The following is a 26,685-nucleotide window of genomic DNA, read 5'->3' on the forward strand; positions in this document are numbered from 1 at the left end:
CTCGAAGCCAAGTTAAATGTTGATTGTTCAAACTGAGAGAAGCAGAAGTGGATGCTAGGAAGTTAACACATAGCACATACTTTTTGGTGGAGACAAACCTTTCAGCCTGAAGGGAGATCTTTTTAAAAAACCAACAGCAGTTATGACTTGTCTGATGAGCTATTGTACCTAATCTAGGAAATACTTTATTTCAGGAAATCCCTGAATTTGTCAGTAACTCATGCCACTTTTCAGTGCCCTGAACTGATTTTGGCTTTTTCTGTACTTTGGTTCTTCCAGTTTTTCCTCATCATATATGACAGTCTAGATGATTTAAAAAAACAGGTTTACCAAATGACGTTGTGTTTCTCTGTCAGTGGCAAACCAGTTGTAAATGTGGTGAGAAACGTTCATGAGTGTAGCTGTTGATAGAAAACCAGACAAGCTTTTGGTCAGAAAAGTACTTCTTCAAGTCAGGTATTAAAAAAATAAGTAGTATTTGAAGCTAACTATGAGTTGAGAATAATTATTCTCATTTGGATATGTTAGACCACCTGGGAGGGAGAGGAGGGAAAGGGTAAATGTTGCTGGTGGAGCAGAGGGAATATTACCAGAAGGGAAGGAGTGATGCTGTAATCTCTTAGGGGAGGGAATGAGACCTGCTGCTCACAGAGTACAATGGGGAGAGGTCAGGTAGGAATTGGATATCATGAAACCAGCGTTTATTGAATCTGTGTTATTGGTAGTGAGCTGAGTTACAGATTGTAGTGGAGACGTACTCCTTCCCATAAAATCAACTCTAAGGTTGGCCCAATTCAGAATCAAAGAGTGCAGCATGGTTTATTTACACAACCGTTTCAATCATCTGCTGTTATAAAGAGTTTTCATCAGGTGAAGTTTTTGTGTGTCTGTGTGCATATGTGTGCCCCAAATATGGCAAGTTTCTAGCATTACTGCAGGGTAAATTTTGCTTAACATAATTGATATTACTCCTCTGGTTTTATACTGAGGTAACAGAGAGAAAAATTCAATTGTAAATCTCTTGTGTATCAAGATACTCCTCTCCTGCCTCTTCTCCAGCTTCAGCTCCCTTTGCTGACCCAGGAAGCTGTTTGTAGTAGTGACAGTCCTGATGCGATGCTGCAAGAAAATTCTTACCTTTTTCAAGAGCCATGTGGCAGTATTGAGATGAATGGTACAAATGGACCAAGGTTTCACCTCAAATGCAGATTAAGTTTATTAGCATATCATTTTAATGAGGCTTTGGGCAGATTCAAAATCAGCTTGGAGGGCAAGATCCCTGATCTCTTTTGGAGAGGTTTTAACTTCAAGAAGTGTTAGGCTTTAGGGTCTGTTCTGAAGCCTGCTACTAAAGTCAGAATCTCTGAGGTCAGGAGACTTACCGAGGTGGTACCTACCAACCACCATCACAGCATTTCTCAAATAATTTGCTACTCCTTACAAAGGCTGCCCTTTTATCCCATATTGTTGAGGCATTTACTCCTTCATAATAATATTACTAACTTTTCTGTCTGGAAAAAATCACTACAGGTACTTTCCTTAATTTAATTCAGTCACGTTAATTTTTTTAAAAGATGAGTACAATTCTTTTCTTTAGAATTTTTTTTTAATATCGCTAATACAAGCAGAGGCAATACCGTGTACCTTGGGGATAGTTTTTAAGTCACTTCCAGGAGAAGTGATGTGAATATTTGTTGGACAAGCTGCAGAATTTACTGTTTAGCATTTCTTTTCATACCGAAGTTTTTCTTTTTTCTGAAGAAAACTTTTTAAAAGATAAAAAAAAGAATAACTAGAGCAGAGGGTTGGTTGGTTTGCTTTTGTGTGTTCGTAGTTAAAATTAAGGCTTTCTCACATTCTTGCGCTAAAGCTATATCCCTTGCTTACTAGCTGCAGACTAGCTTGCCGTGTCCAGCAGTGCCGTCCCTCACCCGTCGTGGCTCAGGACGAGGACAGGGAGATCCCGTTTCCACAGAGGTGCCGCCATCTTTGCCGGTGGTGGGGCCGTTGCGGAACCGGCGGGAACCGGCCGAGTCCAGCACAGGGCAGCCCCGAGCTCTCCTCTCCTCACAGAGGCCCCTGCAGCCCCCCGCTACCAAAACCTGGACGCGTAACCCCAATGCGTAGCGGAAGGCCTCAGAAGCGCTATCTTTTGATTTACTGCCAAAAATATTAAGATGTTATTTGTTCAGTCTCTGACTCCATGCATATGGAGAAAATTTCTGTTGAGTGTGCTTTTCAAAGCAGGGGGAAAAGGCAAGGAAATATCCTGTGGCTCAAAAAGCAGTGAAGGTTGAATTTTTTCTTTCTTTCTTTCTTTTTTTTTAAATAGTAGAAAAAATGATTGCAGGATTGATTATTGGAAAAAAATTAAGAATGCAGTGGATAATCTGTCACTTAAGGTCTTTAAGATGAAAACTAGATGGTCCTCTCAGAGCCATGCTCTAGTTTATTTTGAACATGTGAGCCCGCATCAAGATTATACGCTCAGGAAGGAACGGGTTGGTTTTTTTTTTTTTTTTAGCTCACAGGACAGGAGTCCTTTTAATTCTCTAAAAACCAGAATCATGACTAAGATTTATCTCAAAGGTCAGAGACTAGACTTACACTGGTATCAATCCTTGATGCCACAGAGCTATCTGCCAAAACATCATCTGAAGACACGTCAAGGAGCAAGAGGAGGGGTAGCCAGGCCCTGAGAACATCCCCGTGAGTTCATACCGTGGCAGAGATTGCTCTTCAGATATGTGCAGGTACTTAGTGTATTTGGTAGCTTCCCCTTGGAGCCCTCGCTAGAGGCATGTATTTCTAGAAGCTGTGAATAGTTTAACCTTGAAGTGAAGGAATGGCGTTTAGCGTCCTCGGACACAGGAAGGAGAGGAGTCTCCAGCATGGGATCGGTTCTGGGCTCATCCTGATCAGTCGTTTTCCCCTTGTGTCTTGGGAGTTTTACTGACAGGTAGGGCTAGCGTAAGCAGGCCTGTTTAAATGGGCTTGGTGTACGGTCCCATTCATATTAGCATCTTATGATAACAGGAAGATTTTAAAGACAAATTTAATGTGAATTTTGAAAGCTTTGCTTCTGCCCTTTTTATATTTTTGTGGACCTAAAGGTTTGTGGTTTAAAAATACTTTTCTTTTGTACATTTGCAGTAGAAATAACCAACTTGTCTATCTCTATAGCGAGCAAATTAAATGCTAACAGTCACAAAATCCGGAAAGGTAAAGGTGAAGCAGAGTAGCTACTTACTTAAACCGCCTGTTTAATTTCATAATGTTTCAGGACCACCAGCTAACTAAAAGGTATTTTCCGTGTTGTGAAGGTTAACCCTCAGATGTTTACTTCTGGATACAATCACCTAATCACAGAGGCTCCTTTTGATTGCCATGAACAATTCTTCCTTTCAACTTGGATGTGGGTGCAAAGGGTGATACAGAGGACTGTTTCTATGTTCTTTCATTTATTATTCTTTGCAAGATGAATTTCTACTTTCTAACTTCGAAGACTCTTTGCAAAATAGTGAAAACACTGAAATGTGTAATGCAGAGATTAAAAACAGTTAAAGCAAGAGGAGTTTCCCACTGCATCAAAGTTGAATTGCTATGAAAATATTGTACCACCACACTACAATATACCACTGTTACGGAATTAGCTATCATCTGATGTGGGTTGTGTGATACTCAGTGCTGTAAATACACCAAGTGCTTGCTATTAGTTTTCTGTCCGTAGATAATAGGCTCAAACAGTCACATTTTTTACAAGTTTCATTGAATCGAATCTTACTGAGATACAGCTCAGTGGAAAACAGCAGTATTTCAAAAACCTTTCTTTCTAATAATGTTCCCCTAAATTGGCATTGAATTCAGATACAGGTCAAAAGTAAAACTTGTAAGGATCTAATATAATTCAGACACGTATGACATATCATGAGTGTTTCTAATAGATGGTGATTCCCTGCTTGGAAGGTATCCATGCAAATATTTGTAGAAGTATGTATTTGGAAACTATAAAGTAGTGCTTGAAAAAATTGGTACTAAATTAACTCAGCTGAAAGCAGATTTATAGCTCTTCAGTGTAATGGCGTATCTTTGCACTAGGTTGGACTGTATGCTGCAATATACGTGATGTTCAGCTACATTAATGAAAGTGAATTTTCTCCTGCCCTTTCTCATTCACTTTTCAGTTCAATACGGTTTTTTGTCTTTGAGACAAATCCTGAAGATTTTATACAGATCGTTTTCTCATTCAAGTATTTTCTTCATAGGCGAGATTGAGACTGTTCATTGTCACCATGAGGTCCTCACACATTCCTTTTCCCAAGAGACAGTCCATGATTCAGTCCCACAGTCCTGGTTTTGGGACCCACGTGTTCAAGGAGTGATGGCTGGGCTGAGCAATATCCTCCAGCCCAGGGCAGAGCCTGCTGACAGCCAAGAAATTGAGCTGTCGGTCCAGGAGGGAAGCCCATCAGGCTCTGAACAGACATGCACCGAATAGCGGCAGGTAACAGAGACCTATGTGGTCCTGTGTGGTTGTCCATATGCTGGATTTGAGGCTTACTGAAAGAGAATTACTGGCTATTTCTGTGGCTCTTTGAGGAAGGCAAGCCATTAAAGGCTTGCTCATGTAAAATCTTTATTCTGTCTACGTCTTTGCCAACATCAGCTGTAGGCTGTTCAGAGCAGAGCTGTGCTTGTTCCCATGCTGACCTCAGTGCCTGCCTTGTCATCTATTTACGTCAGTTCTGAGCTTTCGCAGGTGGAATAATCCTAAAAACGTTTTCAGTGGCTCGCTTCTACATACTGAATAGTCAGATATTTTAGGAAGTTAAAAAATAGCCAGAATGCAAATTGCATAATAATATTGCCTATAATCTCCAGTGGTTCGCAGTTTTCACTGGAAATGAAATCCGAGTAGAACTATCCAAGTAGCAGAGCTGAGGTTTGCAAGGCTCGTTGTATACTTGGCAGTATCTCTGGCACTTTCACATTTGGTTTAGGTGGACATCTTGGGTGAGCATTGTTTTGACAACAAATCTGTAATTCAAGTTTGTGGTTCTGGGTATGTAGTTAGTGGCGTGATTCCAGCAGTGACAGGCCCCCTCCTGCTAGGTTTAATCTAGGTAGAGTGGGTAACAATAGTAGTAAAGACACAGCAGCAGGAACTTTGTCCCACTGGGTATGATCTCAGGTTGCTAAATGAACTGTATTTTATCCGTGCCACTGCATCTTCACTGCTACAGTTACTAATTTAATGTAGTTATATTAAATTAATGTGTGTGTATACGTACACGTGCTGCAGTCATGCTTTCAATTTCATTACTGACATACCCTTAATTTGAGCTGGTGCAGTGTGTTACATAGATAGGCCTTTCATCTTGTCTGCAGCTGTGAATCACCACAATTCTGAAATTTGGTGATTTATTCCCCTTTTTTCCTGTGACAAGTGTTATTTGACAAGAAAAAATTAACAGGAGGAATGTTGAGGTACTTTTATATCTGCAGGCACAGTCATAAGTAATTCCAAAAGAGTTATTTAAAGTTTTAAATCTCAGTGAACCAAAAATCCTTTTTTGGTTTGAAACTTATTTTGAAATGCCTGACTTCAGAAATAAGCAGTTAAACTTTCTTAAGTAAGAACCAAACACTCGTTCTCTACTGCAACTAGATGATAGTAACATTTGAATACTGGGATTTCAGGTAATTTTTCTGACTGTAGACCCAAACTCAAGTTTTAAATAAATAACCTAATCAGTAAATAATCAAGAGGTCCTGTAGACCTTGGTGGGGATAAATCTCTAAGACATGTGTCTATGGATGGAATGGTTTTAGAAAGAATATCATCTGGTATTGACTCTTTCACAATCTTAAGTTTTTAATATAGTACTCTAGCAGGGCTTTTTAATATATCTCTTTAAGAAATTTATAGAAAGCTCATTTAAATTCTGTATTATCTTTTTGCACAGTTAAAAGCAAGTAGTCCTGAATTTGTCAACTTTTAAGTGAGGTAGTACATAATAGACTGCATTTAGATATATTGAGACAAAAATAAATTTTGCTATAAATCAGATAATTTTGTTGTTCTCTATACTGCTTCAATATTTTTCCAGATAGCTTTATTGAGGGTGTTTTAATGAATCAGACCCATATTTTTTTTTAAAATAAAAGTATTTTCTTTAATTCTGTTTTAGTATCTGAAGACCTCTTCATGTAGTAGGCAGAGAGGTGCCTACTCTGTCTCATACAGTAGCTAGACTAAGAGCCACAGATGACTTCTAGTGATAACTCTCAATCACAATTACTGCAGAAGGTTACTTCTATTTTTTGCACTTCTCATAATTCTTAGTGCTTGTTCATATATTATATATATATATATTTTTAGAAGCTTCTAAATTTATGTATCAACAAATTAGAGAATCTCAGCTTTTGATTGTGAAACTTTGGGGGGAAAAACCCAACAATGCTCTCTTCAGTCTTTCCTCGCCCCTTCTAGATGAGAAAAGCTTGTAAGTGTGATTTTTAGAAACTTAAAGATGACAGAATTAAAAGCCAAATAAAAATGTGCAAAATGGAACTTTAAAAACATTAGAATTTTATTTATTCTTATGATTTCAGGGTCATGATTTGTGAACATTTGGGGTTAGAAGTACTGTAACTAGGTCAAGTAAATGAAGTATAAAATAGCTTCACAGTTATACTTTGTCAGGTGAGTAGTCAACCCTTAAATTGTCTGTTCCATCACCTTTCTTTCTTTGACAAAGAAAAAATTTAATGAATCTTTATCAAGAAGATGTCAACACTGGTATTAATAATCGGAGATACGTTTGGACTCAGTTGTGGAAAATGTGGAAACTAAGAATTTGCTGTGGGCTATAAAAGGGAGAATAAAGCACAATGCATTGCTTCTCCTCTCCCCAGGCAGGCAGCTTTCTCTGGCTTGCCAGGGGAGCCAGTGCTCCCAGGAGGTACAAGACGTAGCTGGCATCTAGAAAATAAATATACAGGTGTAATTTAGAGAGTGATAGAATAGAGGGTTTTTCTTCTCCCCAGAAGCTTTTCAGGTGGCCACCTGAGGAACACGCAGGGTAAAGGGACTTGGTTTGCCTGACTCTTTTGCTTGTTATCCAGGGGAGTCAATTTGCTGCTGTTTGTTGTCTTGCCTTCACGCCACATTTATATCTACCAAGTGTAATACTAATGGCGAGGTTGTCCCTAAGTCCTGTGCAATTTGTAGAACATTATATATGTAGAAATTTTGGGAAGAGCAGCCTCTTTTTTAACAAAGTGTCACATGACTCTTTTAGGCAAACTAGAAAAATAGGGTCCACATGAAAATGCAAGTTTAGAAACAAACATACTGGAAAGCCATGCTGAGATGATGGTTACTGTTAGTTCAGATCGAACTGCAAGCATGTGCTGACTATGGGAGCTGCTTTCAGTTTGGTTCATGGACTTAAATAATTGCTTGGCCGATGGAAAAAAAAATAAATATAAAATGCTTATTAAACTTAGAGACAGTACCAAGGTGGTAGGGGTTTCACACACACTGGAGAATGACATTAGGATGCAAAATGATCTTGACAAAATGGAAAGCTTGTCTTAAACAGGATTCAGTCCGATAAGGACATGTACGGTGTAAGAAAAACCTAAAGAGGGTCAAGTTACACTATTTCTACCTGTAATCTGGGGATAAGGTGTGTACCTTTGCTATTTGTAGCACATGTTCAGGGAGTCTGAAGATCATGGATGTGAACACTAAGTCTATAAGTTCCATCTGTATGTATGAAAACTTCACAAAGGCAAAACACAATGAATCCTCAAAAAATACAGAGCGTCTGTAAAGCAGGAAAATACAATTTATTTTCCACGTCTGCCGAGTAGATGGCAAGAAGTACCTTGCTTAAATCAAACAGAGAACTAGGTTAGATGTCAGCCCCCCTTTCCCTCACAAACCTTTCCTGATAGGAAGGCTAGCCTAAGCATTGGTGTGGATTTGCCTAGGGATGTTGTGAAATCTCCAGCACTGAGTCTTTTTAGAGGCAGGCTAGACTAACATTTGTCAGGAATGATTTGAGTGTACTTGATCCTGCCTTGGGGCAGAGGTAGAGAGAGCAGGTGACCTTCTGAGGCCTATTTCAGCTTTATGATTCTGTGAGTGAACCCAGCAATAGTGACACCCCAAACGCTAGTGCTGCTGCTCTTGAATTTTGCTCTTGCCTCATACTCTGAAAGTCTGACTGATGGCTTCTGTCATACACATTGCTATAAAACGTTGGGATAACTGTGGAATTGGTGTATTTAGCAAAACCCAATATCCAGCTGGATGTGTGGTGGTTTGGTTTATTTCTGCTGTGTTGTATTCTCAGGCATCCGTACGAGTGACATGGCTCGGGCCATTGCTAAAGGCGATTACGGCGATAAGTCTAGAAGGTTCAGACTTGGGGAGGATGTTAGCCTCTGCTGGTGCTGTGCCGAACAGCCTCTACTCCACCACCTGCCTGTCCTGCCAGCCCCTGGGCCGGGAGCAGGCAGGGTTGCTCAGAGACCACCTTCCCTCATCCCATCGGCCGCCCCACACCATTCCCAGGGGAGGGAGGTGAAGGAGGAGGCAGAAAGCATTTGGCAGGTGGCCGTCTCCGCTCATGTGCTGAGGTATGGCTCAGGCATCCCCTCTTCTCCTTATTAAGTATAAAATTTGTAGTAGGAGTTAGCACTGGAGCTGCTCTCAGTGGGGTGGGGAACTCCACCAAAAAACATAGAGAGGGAGACCAGGAACAGAGGATAACTGGGAATTTGACAGGAGGTGGAGGATGGGAGGGAAGCAATTAAAGGTAGCTACGGTCTGGAAGATAGAAGTGATGGACGGGTTAAAAGCAGAAAATGAGAAGTATTCAGAAGGTTGGACAGTGGTCAAATGTGGGAGAGAGGGATTGGATGAAGTGAACTGGGTGGGATGGGAATAGGACTGGTACGAAAAGTAAGGAAAAGATTAGGTAGAGGGTGGGTAAGCTGTGCGGCAGAGAGGCCTTCATCCCCCAAGGACCAAAACTCATTGCAGTAACTGCAGGAGAGTAACTGTATGTGGACCTTGGTGACAGGCTTGGTGAATCACGCTTCCAACTCCTCCATGTCATTGTTGACTGCACTGGTAGAACCCGAATGGAGTGGAGATCACGTGTGCTAAAGTGCTCCTGCCCTGGAAGAAAGAGATTCCTGCAGGTGAGGAGTACTTGGGAAGATGCAGCAGGTCTGCCCTGAGGCAGCCTGTTTTACCAGCCTGGAGTCTGGAGTAAGTACCAATTTAGATGTCTGCACATGAGAAACCATCTGTGGGCTGTGAGCTGGGTGTTAAAAGGGAAAGAGTGGCCATACAGACAGGGGTCAACCAGTGCAATTGTTCGCTTGCTGTCGCTGCTGCGTACACAGCTTGTGTTGATGGGGAAGTTTCTGAACTAACCATCCTAGTTCTTGATAAGGGAAATAGAGGTGATACTATTCAGATCTATACTGGACTTTCACTAATGCCTGATTTTTAGGAAGAACACAATGACAATGTGCTACTTACCATTCTTAGTGGTAAAGTTAATAAAGTTCTAATCCACTTCAGTCCCGGCTCTGAACAATTCAGTGGTATTAAGGAGTCTTTTTTTCTAACAGTAACACCAATTCGTAATGACAGAAAAAAAATTCAGATTTGTGATGCTTTAGGAACAAACTTCCACAGACGTTTTCACTGAGGCTGATGTTGAGGACCTTCTTCACTGAAAAACCCTGGAGAATCGAGTAGGAAGATTTTGGTTTGGAGTGTCAGACCTTTTCTCCACAATTTCCTTCTGTCCGCTGAAGTGAGAAGGGGGTGCTCTGAGCCCATGGAAGATGAGCTGTGGCTCTCCTCCTGCCGGTGTAGGCACTGTTATGAGAGTTGCCATAGGGACCAGGTTCTAGTTATCAGCTCAAACAACTTCATGTATGATTAATGTTAATTGCCCATTTTGCATGGATGACTTTTTTCCTCCTGCTGAATTGGCTCTTGTTGCCTTTGATGTGGCTGGTGATCCAATGTCCTGCAATGGTTAGACAAGTGATCAGTTTGCCAGTGCTGAGAGGAGACAGAATCAGGTTGCTGGGAGGTCAGAGTTTGCTTCTCTTCTTAAACACTGAAAGGTCAAGTAGAGTTTAACTACCATTGGCATCTTTGAAATGTTGTAATAAATGCCAAAGCAAGGAGATTATTTTAAATCCATGCTACAACTAAAAATCGTAGGGTAATAGGAAATAATTTTAACTCGAACTATCAAGGTCTTACGTTTATTGGTAAAGGCTTCAAAGGGTACCTTTCACAATCAGTAGGAGGTATTTCGTGATCTTTGAGGGCGGCAAAATTTTAATTTGTGCTTCCTGTTCCAGTTTCAGGAAAGCAACTAAGATTGTGGGTTTTGGTGGTTGTTTTGTTGTTGTTGTTGTTGTGGGTTTTTTGTTGGTTTGGGGTTTTTTTCAGTTTTGTTTTTGTTTTTGGTTGGTTTTGGTTTTGGTTTTTTTTTTTTTTTTTTTTTTTTTTTTACTTCTGGGTACTTGCACCAGTTACTGCCACTATTATCAGAGCAATTTACACAGCATGTCATATAGTACTTCTGTATTTCTCCTTTAAGCCTAATAAAATATGTTGCTATTGAAGAAATCTGTGATACATATGAGAGCTTCCTAAATCACAAGTCTAGCACATTTTTATACCAAATAGCTCAAGCTTCGTGGAATCAATAATTAATTTATTAACTGGATATCTTTTGAAAAAACGAAATCAGCAGTCCTTGCTAGACTACCTACTGCCAATTCATAAATAGTTGATGACAAAAATGAAAAGTGTAGAAGTAAAATTCAAATCTTAACGATCAAAGTATCGGGTACCTCATCTATCACAACTTGGAATAAATATATCACAGAATGTGTCATATCTCATTGACACTGCAAGACATAATGCTTTCCCTTGTTATCTAGCTAACTGCCAAGTCTACAAAGTTTATAGGCTGCTAAGATAATGTGCTGGTGGTAATCCACTTCAGTTGCAGAAATATGAAGTACTGTTGAAATATATTTCTACTTGGTTTATTCTTTGCTCTCAAGAGGATAGGATACTATTTCAGTTCCTCTAAAGAAGCCCAGAGAATGAAAAGCAAAGCATCAGGATAAATTATGCTAAATGGTGGACTAGACCCCAGAGGAAATCATGCTTCTGTGGTACAGTATTCCCCCATTTATCTTACAAATGTTACATCTAATGTTAATTTTGTAAAGGGAAAGCATTCAAAGATTCGTCTGATCCTTTTAATAATAGTTTTAGTGTTATAGTGTTATTTGTCAAATGCATACCATCATAACTTACTTTTCTAGTTTTGACAGACCATTCATACAGAAAATATTTTGGGCTACTAATACATAACACTTTATTTCACAAAACACAAGTAAGCTAGTAATTAAACTCCAAAACTTAACAAATAATTGCCAGCAAGCAATTACCATTCAATTAAAGAGTAATTACATGGTTATTTGTGCCCTGTAAAATAAAGCATTACTGAAATCAGTAACGCAATCAATATTTTAGCAGAAACAGGATGCTGCAGTGATGGACCTTTCAACCTGTGCTGATTAAATTGTCATCCAAATAACAGTTTCCTAGTTAAATCACCACATGTTTATTTGTCTTGATTAATATGCAAATTCACTTCTGATTCTAGTAAATCTCCTATATTTAAAAGCACAAAAGTAGAGCACTATCATACATCAACAGTGATGTGCTGTATGTTTCCACTGATTAATTACATTTCACAAAGTGTTGATGAATTTGTGGATTTTATGAAATATAGTTGTCTATAATGAGTGTAAAATAGAGTTATAAAAGATGGAGCTGATCAGTAATTTTAACAAAATCACAGAAATAGCCTTATTCTATGTTTTGATACAAATTAAAAATCCTTGGGATGTCTAGGGAATATATAAAACTTTGAGAGGAAAAATAATAAAATTAGCTCTCAACAGGAGTAGAAAATAAAGGAAAAACAGACATTCATGAATGATTTCTCAACGTTTTACTAGATAAATTTTGAGTGTCAAATATACTGCTTAAAATGTAATTTAGTCTCTGACAAATTTAATTCCAAGCAAATTACAAAAATGAACAACATCCAGATTAGTTCATTTTTCTCTTTCAGAGTTAGTGATTTTGCAGGGGTGGGATGGAGAGAGTGACAAGAATGGCTATATAACCATAGTGTAAAAAAAGGTAAAAGGCCAAAACTTCCAATCATCTTTGCTTTCAAGTAATTGATGACCCAAGGGCTTTTTGGCTTTGTTTTTGAGAGATACTAAGACAATTTTAGTCAGTATAAACTTTGAGCTGGCCAATTTATTTGCATTTATTTAGTAAAAAGAATAAGATTACTAAATTTGTTAGTGAGAAACAGTATTGTACTTCTGTTTTAGTCTCCATGGTCTTCACTTGTGACCATAATTCTTGTACTTTAAAATGTTTTTAAGAGATATCTATAAACTAGCAGTTTCTAACTGAAGTAGCATCTAATTTAGAATTGAGTCATTTTCCATTCCCAAAGATCTACTGATGGCAAATATAAAATGTATGTAGAGATTTTAAAATCTCAAAGAAATGCATTTAAAATTGTTTGGAGCTGATCGTTCCTGTTCATGCTTCCTTTGTTATCAATGAGGAAAAGATTTTTCTACACTTCGTGGATTTATAACTTTCCTGAATGAGCTAAAGGAAAAGGTGAAGAAGAAAATGCAATAAAAGAGCAGGGTGACAAAAGATTAGGAGAAATAATATTAAATAAAGTTAATATTTATATGCTAATGCTATTAGCATTTGTATGGTAATACTTACATAATCACAAACGATGTCTTAACTCTCCCCAGATGATAATTCTACTTGCCTTACGATGATTTCTGTTCAAGGCTTGTATTAGCAATTTTCCCTGAAATGTCAAGATTAGATATGTTTACACAATAAATGTGAAATCTGTTGGAATTCTAGACTTCATAAGATGATAGTAAGCATACTAGGTACTGGGGGTGTTGAGATAGACCAGTGAGATTTCATTGCTTGGTGATGCCAGCCCTAGCCCTGACCGCAGCATATTCACAACATAAAGTAAATCACATAAAAATTTTGAATCTGCTAATGTTTTTGTTTCCTTTGTGTACACCTTATTAAAAAATAGGATTTAGAGCAAACATTTGTATCCTTTCTCTATGAAATTTCTGGTTTCACGTTTAAACAAAAATGCCAGAAAACTTGTTTCTGGCCAAAACGGGACTGGAGGTGTTTGAATTCAGACATGCTGCTGAGGTGGTTTCTGTGAGTTCTGGTGTCTTCCCAGGCAGAAGGTCTTGCTTCATGATAGGTGACATGGTCTCTGGTCATCTCCAGGCAGTCTAGCTGGAAGTGTGGGGTACCTGCTGCAGAGTCGGCAGGAGCGTATCAGAATGCTGCGAGGCTCTTCCCTTCGTTTCCTTGATTCAGAAGCAGACGTACAGCATTAAAGGGGTTCATATGTAAACTACAGAACACAGTGTTAAAGACTCAAAGGGTTCTTTTGCAGGTGTTGTATGAATGACAGTCAGCTATAAGTAGCATCCAGCCTTGAGTTTTTCATTTAAAAGCTAACATTAAGTTAGAGGCAAAGGACTTTGATTTTATTTGAACAGGTTCAGCTGGGAGCAATTGCATTCAAATTATTATGGCTACAGCTGTCTAAGAAAGACCAGAATCTGGCCCCTAGTAGTTAGTGCTTTATAGTAATAGTCACTAAAAGGACATGAGTATGTTAGAAGTATGCAAATTTTTTTTTTCCTTCAGAGTCTATCAAACCCCTTCCCCAAAAGGACCACAATCCGAAAGACACCAAAACCTGGAGAAAACAGTGCTGTGTTTTCCCAATGGTGTTTGCTTTACGTCTGCAAGTAGGCAGGATATAAATGCAGTCAGTGGGACTCTGAAAGAGAACTGAGTAAGTTTTGGTGCAAACCTCTCTCTCATCATCTCCTAAAGCTTTTCTTTAACCTTGGCCATTCGGTACAGGTCAGTGCATAACCACAGATTGGAGAGTTTCACTTCTGCTTGTAGTATATGCTGGGAAACAGCTTAAGATCTGATCTGGTAAACCTGTGGGCTTCAAGTTGTCTGCTCAGAGTAAACAGAGTTATTAACATAAACTGTTGTCTGTGCAAAAACTGCATAACCAGGAATGAAACTCTGTTGCCTCCCCTCCTCTTCCCCTGAAAACCCAAATTATAAATAAAATGTCTCTTCATAAAAATCTTTTAAAACTGTTTGTTTAATTTTAAAAATGTTTTTCTTAGATTAATATCAACATACAGAGTTCTATGGAAAAGATTTGTTCGTATTTGAGCTTGAGAAGAGAATGTTTTGTAGTTTAGTTGATTGAGCTCTTCTGCTGGAGAAAGCTGCTAATTTTAGCTGTTTTGTAATTTTTTTCAGAGACAGTAAGTGCCAACTAAGCACTTAGACATGCATATGTATAAGCAGAGACTTCTGTAAATCAAAAGAGCAACGATTCTTTTCTGTTTAAAACCCTCACATACCAGCCTAATACTGTCTGTTAGACAATCTTGTGCAGTAGATGATTTCAGCAGGTGATTTTAATAGAGAATGCATGTGTGCCTCTAACTTCCTGCAAAACTCAAATACTCTTATTTTAGGTTCACTTTATTATAGCCTAGTGAGTCTGGGCTCTTGTAGTAGGCTTTACTACATAGCCATCATAGTATGATAAACAACTTAAAGCATAAAAAAAGAAAAATGGAAGAAGTACTGAATAAAATGAAATACAAAATGGACAAATGCAAAGCTAAAAAGAGTGGGAATAGTTTTATAGAGATAAAATAATAAACCAAGAAAATGATTTTGTGCTACTTTGATGTACAGTAAAACAAAATAACACTAGAACACTGTGAAAAATGAACAGGTTAATGGTACCTCTGTGTAGTGTTGCTGGAAGTTGTCTTCATTTAAACGCAGAGTTTGTCTTACATTGATGGAGGGCTTTGCCACTGTAAGTTGATAGAGTGAGGTTTAACTTAAATTTCTTTGTGAACTAGAAGCATTTTGGAAATGCTTTCTATTCAGACCTCATTCATTGTTGCAGCTTAGTTATTTTATACAATGTTTCACTATGTTTTGTCAAAAGCTCTATTACTCAACAGAGTAAAATTTGTTTTGACCAAAGAGAAGCAGCAATGCTTTTCCAAACATAAAGAGGTTGCATTTTTATTAGCTGGCTTGGGGAGGAGTTGATTCAAATGGGTTTTTGGTCTGTAAATCTCTGTATTATGATGGCAGCTGTGTAGGATGATTACACGTGCACACACTGATGTAAGGAATAAATGTGGTTGTTGAAAATGATAGTTAAATGTAACAGGTCTGTAATCAGACATTTAACATTTTGGATTAAAAACTGCAATCATAATTCATACGCTGGTCAAGGGATGGTGAGATTTTTGACGGGTTGGGCTAATATTCTTGATTTAACCTATCTGTAATAATTGAAAACACCAATCAGTCCGTAAAGATAAGTAGTCAGTTTTGGAAAAGCTCAGTGTTAAATTATTGCTGCATCATCAGAACTAGGCAGTTACCTGCTGTGGTTCAGAAGTCAAGGTTTAAGATTATGTTGCATTCAAGGTTTCAACTTCTCGTCTTTAGGCGGGACAACTTTTAGTTTTCTGTCAAGCAGGTGTGTGGCACAGACTTTGGAGCAGTTACTGCTGTGACCCTTTTCCACTAGCCACCTGTAAGGTCATGGAAGCCCTGGATAATGGAGAAGGTTGACTACTGTATGGGTAGTAGAGGTACATGTAGATGTGCCTTCTGTGAAGCAGCATGGTCAGCCCTGAGCTGGTTCATAGCGGCAGCTAGAAGCAGCGTGGCTGTATTCATCCAGCGCAGGGTCTGAGCTAATAAATTCTGGTGCACCCAGTCTCAGTAGCTCTGGCATCCCTGTAGTCATTGCATCATTAATCCACAACCCATATAAACCCTGGCTTGTGAGCTGAGTAATGCATCTAATTGCATTTTTCAAGACTTTATGTGTGAGTTACACATGCGTGTGAATTTCTTGAGATCCGTTTTACAGATAGTCATATTAAGAAAAAGATATTAATTGGCAAAGTAATGGTACAATAGGGGTAGAAATATGGATTGCTTTCTTTCTCGTCTTGTGGTACAGATTTAAAAAAAAAAATAAATCTTAGCTTTCTAGTTATTTATGTGACTTTGAGTTCCTGACCATGTTAACTATAGGTGCTGTTTGGCAGTGTATTGTTAGTTCATTTGAAACCTATACAATTCTTGTATGTTTGATCAACTTATTTTTCTTTTTTCCTAGGCAAGAATTTCTGATATATTTTTGTGTATCATTGATGGTTCATATATTTTATAAAAATCAATACTATGTGTAGTAAGCAAATATTTCAAAAAGAAAATGTGTTTTCATTTATCCTCTTATTTCATCAGCTCACGACCAGGAAGACCCCCCAAGCGTTCACTAGGAGTTGCGATACAAGAAAATGCACGTCTTCTGCCCCATGGAGTTCCAGGCCTCTTATCACCAGGACTTATCTCTCCGACAGGTAATAAAATCCATCAGATGATCAGCCTCATCTCTTCATGCTGCACAGCAGTTAAAATAAACTAATATTGATCTAACTGCCTTGTCCTTCAGGGCTTTTTCAAGCTTTACCAGAGGTTACATTATTGGGTTTTTTGAGTGTTCATGAAAACTCTGTTTTGTTGCTGCAGTGACTGAAATCTAATGGATTTATAATTTAGTTCTTTATTAATTGTAATTTCCTTACAGGAAATTCCATTAAATGTGTTATTTTAGTAAAAGAAAAAAAAAAAGAGAAAATGAATGATTGTCTTGGAGAACCCTGTAGCATGCATTTCTTCCTTTCAAATGCATGTGTATTTTAGTTCTCATGGGATATGAACAGCGTGGCTAATGCGTATTGTATTGTAACATCATTAATGTATGCTGGGAAGATAGAGAAATGCTTGTACGAATTACAGAAGAAACACTTGAAAAGCAGATAAATCCGCATTGCCACAGTGGATTGTACTTTAACAATAACAATCTGCATTCAATATCATAATATGGAAGAACTAGCATGAAAATATGTGAAGTTATAAACAAGCCCTAAACATAATTTAATGCATAGTATTTTATTTCACTTCATTAATTTATTAATAGAGTTTAAATTAAATCTTGTGCTATGCTGATGAGTGTTTTAATTTTTTATTAATTGATGTGTGCTAAAGGTAAGTTTATTTTGGTAATAAAGCTATATCAACAGACTGTATTTGTAAAAGTAATTGTTTAAATATTCAACAGGCTTAGCAGTTTTAGGATTACTGTCAAAGTCCAGTCTAAATATATTGTATCTCCATAATAACCAAACTTAGTGAAGTGTTTAGCAGAATATAAAGTCATAGAACATCTTACAGGGAAAGCAGGATAAAAAAAAATGATTAATAGGAGTATAGCGACTTCTGTCTTGAACTTGCAGATTACTCTGCTTGCAGAACCTATTGCACTGCAACTGAGTGCCTCAGCGGGTCTCAGTGTTCAGGGGAATAACAAAGCTGAGATGTTTAATTTCTCCTACAACTCCAAGTGTCACAAGGACGTCACAGTGAACCAATAACCTTTATCACTGTGGAAGTGGGAATGAACATTCTTAAGCAATAGTCACAGTAACCTTAACTGAAGTAGTTAATAAAGCATGAAAGCATTTTGCTAGAGCCAGGCGCCACAGCTGAGCTAGTGCAACTTCATCTACTGTTCATATATGTGGCAGGGATCAAGAACTGTGTTTTTACTCTTATGAGCAGTTTATAAATGAGGGTCTTTTTTTAGTAGCTCTGTCGTGTTCTCAGCTCAGGAATTTCATGCATTTGGTGCTTTTTATGTTATTACCAGTGGGCAAGAAAGCACAAGAGCCAGTATGCATTGGTAATGTCTTGTCAGAAGTCCAAAATATTCCGTATTACTTTTCCAGCCTGTGTGTGTTTGCAAATAGGACATCGAATTATGCCGACTACCATATTGCTTTAAATTGGGAAATATTTTAGGATGCAGTGTGCTGACTATGCACAGTAAAATAGTATCATAGACACATTCTGTGTCTCACAGATATTTTGGGTATCACAGAGTTTGAATAAAAAATTTTTAAGTTGAATTTCTAGACTGTTGTAAGTTGTTTGGAGTCTGAAGTGATGACTAGGATACATCCCACTTTATTTAGCACGCGGAGGGTTGCATGAGAAGATTGGCCCCGGGGGACTGTCTTTCAGCCCAGGCCCAGGGTGGCCACCTTCCTGACCTTGAGAGCTGCCTGTGAAAACCTCTGCGTGACGAAGTGCCGAAAGTCACAGACAGTGTGCCTCAAGTAGCTGAAAAGGAGTTTAGGGAGCAGCTTGTAGGCAGGAGAAAATGCGCATTTCCAGAGCATCTCAGCGTCATTGAGGATCCTGAACAAGACAGGTCGCCACAGACGAAGCAGCCCTGCCACCAAGCCGTGGCAGGGCAGCTCCATGCTGACAGTCTGTGGAGGCTTGTCACTCAGGAATCAGAGCTCCTGATGTTTTTGAGTTGTTTATCTTGTTCATAAAGAAAGAACAGTGTAAAAGTTGGGGGAATTGCTGAGTAAGGAAAGGTGCCTAAAGAGCCACTTCTAAACTCAATGGGGATTTGAGCTGTTGTAAACTTGATGGAGCACCTGGGATACGAAGCCTCCATTAGCTTTATTTATACCTGTTTACACTTAATTACTTACTGCTTTGCTCTGGTTGCCTTCAAAACTTTTGCAATTGGATCCTTTCCTTTTGTCTGAACTAAGAACAAAATGCATTTTAACACTTCTCACAGAACAGAGGTTTTTCTTCCAGTCTTCTGAGTGGTGGATAACAGACTGGAATAAAAGTTGCAGGGTTATTAACCTGTTACGTACTGGCTAAGTTTTACTTTGGTTATTTATGATCTTACTTGCATGTAATTTCCTCTGGTTCTGACAGTTTTGGCCCACAGCATTTGTATGTAAAACTGAATCTGTTCCCTGCCCCTGGCTGTCCTCTGCTCCGTGACCTGCTGGTTTAGGGGAGGCTTTCTGCATGAAACACTCTCTGTTCCCACGCAGTGTTTCAGACGGCTGTGGGAGGGGAGCAGGACGAAGGCTGGGGCAGAGACTGAGGAGGGTTTGCAGCATGGTGGGGCTGGATCCGTCCCTTCCAGTAGAGTGGATGCTGCTGGGGAGGCAAGAACGACTCTTTACCTCTTGGTGACTTCTTTGGTTACTTGCTTGCTCTAACTGCAGGGTAATTGCCCAAAGCATTTTTTTCCGTTTTTTTTTTTTTTTAACATCTTCTTGTCCACTCCTTGATAATCCCTCTGTCTGATCTTGGCTGTTCTTCCTACAGCACAGATATGCAGATGGTTATGTTAATCTGCCTACATTGTTCAAAAAAAAAAAAAAAAAAAAAAAAGAAGTTACACTTGCTCTTCTTATGTGGCTACCTCATTTTCTAATGTGTCTGAGTTGTTTTCTTCTTCAGATAAGCTCATTTTAGTAACAGACTCCACATCAGCAAATGCAGCATGATTCATCCATCCATTGCATTTTTTCATTTTTGCCTTCTCTTGAGTCTTCTGTCAAGTTAAAGAGAAGGAGTTTGCATCCAGGCTAGCTCTTGGTTAGATGGATAGGTCTCAAGAAGTTGCTGTTCTGGCTGCAGAGCTCACAGATCTGTCTGTAGAGGGTATTACAGAGTGATGATTAGTAACTTCCTGCAGACTTGAGTGAGCCATCTGTGTTTCCACTCCTTGAAATGTGCTGTTATTTTCATCACCCATTTGGTTTGTGTCAGCTCAGTTTACATGGTCATTTTCACATAATAAACGGGTAGTTAAATTAGGCATACTGCATTTCCCAGTATAGAGGGTAATTTTTTTACCTCTTGGCAAAGTGGACTACAACTACTCTTACACATAAGTAATTTGTGAAGGTAATAAGTGAAGCCTCGACCTTTTTAAATATATGTAGGTACCTTCCACCTTTGGGGAATGGGAACATTTGAGTTACAATGAGACTAGAGCAGCAGGGTGGTTAAAACTGCTGTGACCGAGGAAGGTGAGGTGGTGTGTCTGCGATGCATACCACTGGGAAGGGCTTGTGTAAACAGCACAATAACCGTGCCCAAACTGCATCCTTCAAGAGCTGATATTTAAGTACTGTCCATTTTACGTTAACTTAGGAGAAAGTGTTTTCCTTCTTGTATTTGTGTAGGAAATGTGGAAATCAGCGGGGTGCCCTTGCCTGCTGTGAGGGCAAAGGAAAAATCCTATATGTCACAGAGGGATGGTCATGAAAGGCTCAGTCCTTCAAACAATGCAGTGTGATGACGTGACATTAACAAAAAAAGGCTTTATCTCCTATTAAAGTACAAGTCTTTGTCATCAGTGTATCTTAACAAGACAGTTGGGACTTATTTATGCAATATATTCTCAAGGAAGTTTTAGGGTTGTCGTGGTTTAACCCCAGCCAGTAACTAAGCACCACACAGCCGCTCACTCACTCCTCCCCAACCAGTGGGATGGGGGAGAGAATCGGGGAAAAAAAGTAAAACTCGTGGGTTGAGATAAGAACAGTTTAATAGAACAGAAGAGAAGAAACTAATAGTGATAATAATAACAATAATAAAATGACAATAATAATACAAAAAAAGGATCGGAATGTATGGAACAAGTGATGCACAATGCAATTGCTCATCACCCGCTGACCAATGCCCAGTTAGTTCCCGAGCAACGATCCTCCCCAGGCCAACTCCCCCCAGTTTATATACTGGACATGACGTCACATGGTATGGAATGCCCCTTTGGCCAGTTTGGGTCAGCTGCCCTGGCCGTGTCCCCTCCCAACTTCTTGTGCCCCTCCAGCCTTCTCGCTGGCTGGGCATGAGAAGCTGAAAAGGCCTTGACTTAGTCTAAACACTCCTCAGCAACAACTGAAAAAATCAGTGTGTTATCAACCTTCTTCTCATACTGAACCGAAAACATAACACTATACCAGCTGCTAGGAAGACAACTCTGTCCCAGCCGAAACCAGGACAAGGGTCTGAAGCAGTAGTTTGCTGTGTGAAGAGAAGCTGAATTGCTTTAAGCCAGTAGTTCAGAAAACTGTTGATAAGGAATGAAGCTGAAAGAGTAGTTGGATCTTTTGATAGTTATCCATGCCAACTTCAGTCCTCCTACCCTTCATTTAGGTTGTCCTCTTAAAAGGTTAGAAAACCACTGTATGAAGTCTTCATTGCAATTTTTCTGTATTCAGTTTGTAGAATGGCTACTATTATTTCAATAAAACCATTGTGGGGGCTGCTCCATTTTGTTTTGAAGGTATTGGAGAGGGTGGCTCATGAAGAAAATCGTCCTGCCACCAGAACTTTGTGAGACTGTGGTACAGGGCACAAACCTGCTTTCTGGACCAGTTTTCAAGTGGTAGGATGGGTATCTCTCTGCACATGGGCTGGGAATCGCGCACCAGAAGCTGATGGGGTGCTGGAAAGGTGTGGTGAGGCTGGGTGCAAGGAAGATGGACGCGAGCTTGTTCAAAACATTTCTGTTGCCATTTTATATTTCTGAGATTTGCCATCCAGAGCTGTGAGCAACCTGGTAGGCCTAATCCAGTGTACCCTGGCAGGGTGTGTGCAGTATAGGTCAGCGGATAGACTGCAGTGAGGATTTAGGGCCGAGGGCTGCGGAGTGCTCAGTGCAGGAGATGGGAGGAAGCCTGACTGATGGGGAATTGTGTGTTAGAACAGGAATACAAGGCATTTTCAAATGGATACTCAACTTTGGTGGCCTTTGGTGGATGCGAGGCGTGAGAATTCAGAATTTAGAGGTTAGACAGAGATTCACCCCCAGGTGATGACTGTGTGGTAGGGAAAACTTGTTGGAACATACTGTGTGCAGAGGCTGTGGCTGGTGCTGCCGCAGGTGGGCAGGATGTCTGAGGCTCTTCCTGGTGTTAATACCTCCCGATTAAACCTGCCGCTAGCATCTATCATCAGGTCTCTGCTTTTTTCTTACATTGGTCTGCCCAGGTGACAGAAGCAAACCACCTGCATTTCCAAATGTGTAAGATATACTGCTGTTTTCATTACCAGCTACATTAGTTTCACCTCCCTTGAAGTGATCCTTTTTTATTTAATAAACAGAGTTTTAAAATAGGCACTGTTATATTAGCTGTTTGTCTAGAGTTTTTAAGAATGTAGTAATTAAAATATTGACCTGTTTGTAAAGATACGAGTATTTTTTTGGTATAGTTTTTTCTTATCAATTGTTAAGGGAGGCTGTTGTGAACCAAATAGTTTCATGTAATTAATATTTTAGTGAAGTTAATATTTTAATAGATATACAAAGTCACATCATTGTGGGACTCAAATAGAATTGCTCACAGGAGTATGCTAACTTTATGTGTTGCTTTAATAAAGTAGTGATACCAGCAGCCACTTACTCTTTCTGCAGAAAAGCTAGGATAAAACAGTATTTGCAGTATCTGCAGTCTTTAGGCACTTTAATTTGGTATATCCTTGTTAGGTGAATGAGTGAGACTAGAGGCTTTCAAGGTCTTTGGTATCCAGTTGCTGTTCATCAAGGTTGGGCACACAGTCAGCCAGCACAGCCTCACTGATGCACAAGAGCTGCCTGAGGGAGCTCCTGGCTGCCATCGACCCCACAGATCATCTCCTTATTTCTGTCTGAGACTGGTGTTACTCCAGTGCCCACCAGTCTCTCCTGGCTGAGGAACTGTAAGATGTGCTCAGGGTTAGAAGAGCAGAGCTGTGGGAGCAGCAAGGACGTTGACTTACGGAGGGGCACGGCGGGGCTGGAGGCAGCGGATCTGTTCCACGTGTAGTATTTGCTCAGAGACTGGGGTTGCCAAAACCAAGCTCTGAAGGTTTGCCTCTCTGTATTGTAAAACCTGCTTCCAAGAAACAGCTGTTATTTGAAGAATTAAGCATTCACTCAGGGTCACTTTACAGAACATCTATTGACCGATTTCACCACTTGGGGTGTTTGATGTAGGGCCGCTGTGGCTGGCAGCTGCTGGCAGGAGTCCTGGAGCCTTGGAGAGCAAGGAGCAGACGATTGTAGTGTTAAGGGAACCCCTTCCTTTCTCAGCACACTTAAGTGTACATTTTTGTATGTTTACATATTCTATTTCTGTGGCTCATTTCACTGTTTACGGTTATCCTTTTTGGTTTTTTTTCAGTTGTTATAGATGTCATTTTAAAGTTCCATTTATAATAAGAAACATATGCATGACTTTGTCATTGTTGGCATTACCTGGCTTGGTAGAAATTATTATTTTCAATCAAAGGCAAACATACTGATTAAGGATGCCACAACACTCCTCTGCCTATGGGGAACGTTAACAGTTTATAAATTGTTCTTGGTGACAATTCAGTAGTGAATTACTTTGATATATATGGCTAATAAATTAATATGATTAAGTTAATGAGTAGTACAAGTGTTGCCAAACTCCACTCGTCGGGCTTTTAATGCTGCTCCACATTTGCAGCTCTAGCTTCCCCCTGTGGTGAGAGGATCAGTGCTACCTACGCACTGTCATTGTGATAAATGGCATATCCCACAGTGCCCTGCACTCCATCTGGTGTGTCCCCAAAATGAGAAATATTTTATACAAATCACACACTCAGAAGCTCAAAGGACTGTAGAAAGATCTATTTTTTCAAACAATAATAAAAATGCATACATCTCTTTAGCAACTCTTCATTTTTACTGTCATAATGAATGCATATAGCTTTGGGAAATGAAAGCTTGTGTGAGTAACATAGGAAAGTTATCCACTACACAGTAAAGCTGACAAATAAGTTACATGCTCACTCTTTTATTTTATCATGAAATGTTCTGAGATAAAAAATGATGTTAGAACATCTATTTAACTGGATTTTAAAATTAAAGACCATGTATGCTGCATGATTGAGTACCACCCCATCTCATGCCAGCAAATTTCTGTGCTGAAGGGAGCATGAATTTGAGTGAATGAGGAATGCAGGATCATATCATTACTCTTTAAAATACAGCCGTTCAGTAGAGTTCTGATAATCTAAAAACTATACTTGGTGACTATGAGTCACTCGGTTCCTCTCTTTCCTTTTGTCTTTTAATATTATCTTTCTTTAGGGATCCATTTTTAGGGTCTGCTTTATCTGAGTGGGACATTACATTTTTGACGAAGGAATAGGTAAAGCTGTTGAGAATTTACTGAATGGTTAACCTTGTCATAAATTTAATTTACACATAGCCTCAGCTACTAATTATTGTCCGAGAAGTGTGAAACTCAGTAATATACTTCTATTTTTAAGCATTTGCACAGAATTTTTTAAAAATTAGATCCTACTGAGTTCCTACGTCTTTTGAGATGACAGTGTTCAACAAAGTGGTCACACTGAGAGAATGAAGACTGTATTGTCTTGACACTCAGGGCAGATGTGTGCTGAATTTATCTTGATTTGCAGATGGAAGGGAACCATTTGAAAAAGCTGGCTGAAGTATCACAGAGTTAGCAAAATCACTAAGTTTTTATCTGTTTTTATGATCTGTGACATTCTTTACTACCAGCTTTCCTGTTAGCCTCATGTTTGATGGCATTGAAGTCTATAATGATCATAATACCTGTCTGCTGCTCTCTGTCGCATCTTTAACTGACTTTGAAACTGTTTTAGCTCTTTTAAGTCATCATTAAGAAATGTCTTCAAGTCAAAAATAGTATCAGGAGGTATGAAAGATTTATCTTCAGTGCTCTTTGTTTTCTGGAGGACTGTTTTGGCAATAACAACACTATTGTAATTGAATAGTTTTTGTTAGGTTGTATTTTCCTTTACAATAACATGATTAAGTTGAACAAATAGTTACAATCTGAAATGTTTTCCATTCGGTACCTTTAACCAGTATCACAGCGAGTGTATTTAAATGCCTTAAGAGTGGTTGTGTAGCAATCCCAGACTGACTGCATCTTGTACAGTCTTGCATTTCAATGTAGGAAGCTGTTTTCTGGATTCACTGAAGTTACATTGTCATTGAAGAACTTTTACATTCATGCTAATGGAGAATGGCTTACTGTGATTTAGCTGGTTACAAGGATCATCAAATGCACTGTAGGGTGATAATCCTCTGGTAGGCAAATCAAGCATCTTCAGATTCTGGACTGTTACCTTGGGTGACATAAGGCCTATTCAAGATTCTCCATTTTAAAAGAAGCATATGTTATGCTAACAATACAAATTGGAATATTATGGCATACAACATCAGAGACAAGGAGCGTAGATCCTTACTGATACTCCTACTCTGCTTTAGATTTATCCAGCAGTCTTTCAGAAGACTTGTTAAGCTCAAGATACCTACATGCACTTGAATTTTTATTCCTGTGACTTTGAGGGGTAACTGTGTATAACTGTTTAAATAGATAAAATTTTAACTGGATGGATAATACACTCTGGTTGCAGAAAAACGTTGATCCATCATCATTTATTTGCAATGCTAAAATTTACATTTACATAAATAATATTCCTTAAAATTCAGCCTTCGGATCTATATTAGATTTGAGTAATGTGATTTCCTGAAGGAAAGCTTTGTAAGGCTGTATTTTGGCAAAATTCTTGGTATAACCACACTGCTGCAAATTGTTCAGAAAAATTAGGGAATGAATCTCACCGGATTAAAAAGTAAGCATGTACTATACTTGGATTTAAGTATTTCCATAGTTACAATTCTGGTCAGGTATTAAGTACTTTAAATGTAATTTAACAGCTGTTGTGCTTCGGTCCTTGTCGTACAGACCTCTGGAGTCCTGAACAAGTGAAATACTTCAATGTGTTTTTAAGATTAGGCAAACAAATAATCCCATTGATTTGGATTGGATTACTTGTTTGCTTAAACATAAGTGTTTTGCTACTTACTATAGCGTTTTGGACAACGCGTTCTATGAGGATTCTTTTGCAAAATTGTGAATTCAGTAAGTGTCTATGTTAAACAAATACTCCCTTTTGATTGTCCTAGTGGTCTTCATTCTTTTAGTGTTTTGTGTGGATTAGGGTTTGTGAAAAGAAGCAACACATTTTATGAAAAAAAGTTGGAAAAAATTTTAACGAAATGGCTGCTGATTGGGAAGTCACCTGAAAGATGGCAGTTATTTGTTCTTTTTTAGCCACATTGAGCAGCTCAGAGTGATGGGAGTGGCTTGCACTTGGAGCCCAAGGTGACAGCTGGAAATCCTGCTTTTCTGAGGATGATGATTTGCAAAATGCTAGTTCTAGTTCTCCCTTATCCTGAAAATATTGCTGCTGGAGTTGAGGCAGTGATAACAAATACTAGAAATTTGTCATTTCTGTTTTTCAAATGCTGTTGATTTCTGGATTAGCCTTTGCGTTGGTTTGGCAGAAGGGAGAGCTTGGTATGCTGAAAGCAAGATGGTAAATATGTTCAAACTAGGGAAAGAATACTGTGTGTGATCAGGAGGGGACAATTTGAGTCTGTCTGTGTAAAGTACTGAAAAATTGCCCTCGTAATCTGGGAGAGA

General features: G+C 39.0%; 1 protein-coding gene across 4 annotated transcripts in view; it reads left to right on the top strand.

Annotated features, from left to right (window-relative positions):
• Positions 1-26,685, top strand: part of DACH2 (dachshund family transcription factor 2) — a 314,332-nt gene that overhangs the window by 144,265 nt on the left and 143,382 nt on the right. For all 4 annotated transcript variants that reach the window (XM_029996617.2, XM_029996618.2, XM_029996619.2 and 1 more), the window contains exon 2: positions 16,544-16,659. In XM_029996617.2, coding sequence (XP_029852477.1) covers positions 16,544-16,659 — 116 coding nt within the window. The remainder of the gene's footprint in view (positions 1-16,543; positions 16,660-26,685) is intronic.

Source organism: Aquila chrysaetos, chromosome 21 (assembly GCF_900496995.4).
Source record: "Aquila chrysaetos chrysaetos chromosome 21, bAquChr1.4, whole genome shotgun sequence".
NCBI lineage: Eukaryota > Metazoa > Chordata > Aves > Accipitriformes > Accipitridae > Aquila > Aquila chrysaetos.